The sequence below is a fragment of the Trachemys scripta genome, chromosome 9, assembly GCF_013100865.1.
Source record: "Trachemys scripta elegans isolate TJP31775 chromosome 9, CAS_Tse_1.0, whole genome shotgun sequence".
Lineage (NCBI taxonomy): Eukaryota > Metazoa > Chordata > Testudines > Emydidae > Trachemys > Trachemys scripta.
Window position 1 is genome coordinate 53224095 of NC_048306.1, and position 1751 is coordinate 53225845.

Consider the following 1751-nt stretch of genomic DNA (forward strand, 5'->3'; position numbering starts at 1 on the left):
GTGGCGTGGGGAGGGAGGTGCGGGGCAGGACGCAGGGGGTGGGGCATGGGGGACAGACACGCGAGGGCTGTGGCGTGGGGAGGGAGGTGCGGGGCAGGACGCAGGGGGATGGGGGACAGACACGCGAGGGCTGTGGCGTGGGGAGGGAGGTGCGGGGCAGGACGCAGGGGGATGGGGGACAGACACGCGAGGGCTGTGGCGTGGGAGGCAGGGCGGGCCGGGGTCTCTTACCTCCCTCGGACGCAGCAGCCGGGGAGGCGCTGTCCGGGGCCATTGCCAGCAGCAGTAGCGCCAGCGGGGCGCAGAGAAGGAGCCCGCTGCCCGGATCCATCGCGGGGCTCGCAGCTGTCCAGCCCAGCGCTCGCAGCCACCTCGTCCGGCCCCGCCCCGCGACCTTCCGCAACCGCGCCGCGAGACCTGCTATTTGCTCGCGGGGGCGCGCGCGGCGGCACTCGAGAGCCGGCGACACACGCCCCCTGCCGGGCAACAGAGTCCGCGCGGCCCGAGCCTTCGCCCCGGCCCCGCCCCCCCAACCGCTCCCCGTCTCGGGTCCCGCCTCCAACCTCCCTCCAGACCCCACCAGCTCCAGTAGCTCCACCGCCCCGCCTCAGGTCCCGCACGCCCAACCGCCCCGCAGCACCACCCCGAATCCCCGTCCGCACACCCGGCCACCTCCCGACCCCTCGGGCTCGCTACCTTCTGAGCCCCACGTCGAAAAATCCCCCCACAGGCCGCAGCACCCGCTGCCTGCCAGCCCCTGAGCACCCCCTCGCCCACAGGCCCCAAGCCAAGTCCTGCCCACCCCTCCCCAGCCCGATCGCCTCCCACCCTCTCTCTAAGCTGCCCCGGGGCTGAGCTGAGGGCTGGTTGCAGCGCGCTGTGATTGCACTGCTGTAAGCAGAGTCAGAATGAGCAATACCCTGACATCTGGTGATGAGCTGTGGAAAAGGATTTCAGGGGTGATCTCGTTTGCATGGGCACATCCACCCTGCCTAGCATGATGGACTGCTTGCCCAAATAGTCACTTTGGCTGCTGTGGGATCCCCAGTCTTTGTTATTGGGGCAGGAGTAATAAAGGTTGTTACCCTGGTTATGTGACTCAAGGACAGTAGAACTGTACTTGGCATTTTATGACAGAGGGACTTGCCCTCAACGAAGGAGCACTCGCTAAGCAAGGGACATGGGTTCCACCACAACCCAGTGAATTGAGAGTGGTTGGTTGGTTGGTGTCCCCTTTTCCTTTTGAGCGTAAAGCTTATGCCCAAATAAATCTGTTAGTCTTTAAGGTGCTACCAGACTCTTTGTTGTTTTTGTAGATACAGACTAACACGGCTACTCCCTGATCCTTTTCGGGCACTAAACACCATTATAACTCCTCCTTTCTCCACCATACAACAACAGAGCTAATTTTGATTCCATTAGGAGTCTTCTTACATGCTACGGAATTGAAGTTACTGATACCTGGGTCTAAGCATTTGACCTACTTTGGGCTAGTGCAGCAGCACTGAGGCTCCCCTACTACCAGCTAAAAATCACTAAGAGGTGAGCTCACTTCAAGCTATGTTAAAAAGGGGGTGCTGAAGACAAGTTGGCAAGTGGCTAGCATGGCAGCTGGTGGAGTGGAGCAGCTGGTAGTGAAGACTGCAGCAGGACCTCATGGAGAGGCGTGGCAATTGACCCTCAACCCAAGCAATGCCCCCCCCCCACTTCCACCCAGGGAGGGGGAGCTAAACTCTGCAGATGAACTTCTG

General features: G+C 61.6%; 1 protein-coding gene across 1 annotated transcript in view; it reads right to left on the reverse strand.

The window, feature by feature from the left end:
• Positions 1 to 423, reverse strand: part of PTTG1IP (PTTG1 interacting protein) — a gene marked incomplete in the record, with an annotated part of 35585 nt that extends 35162 nt beyond the window's left edge. Inside the window, 1 exon segment of the mRNA XM_034781717.1 lies at positions 232 to 423. Coding sequence (XP_034637608.1) covers positions 232 to 331 — 100 coding nt within the window.
• Positions 424 to 1751: the final 1328 nt, after the last annotated feature.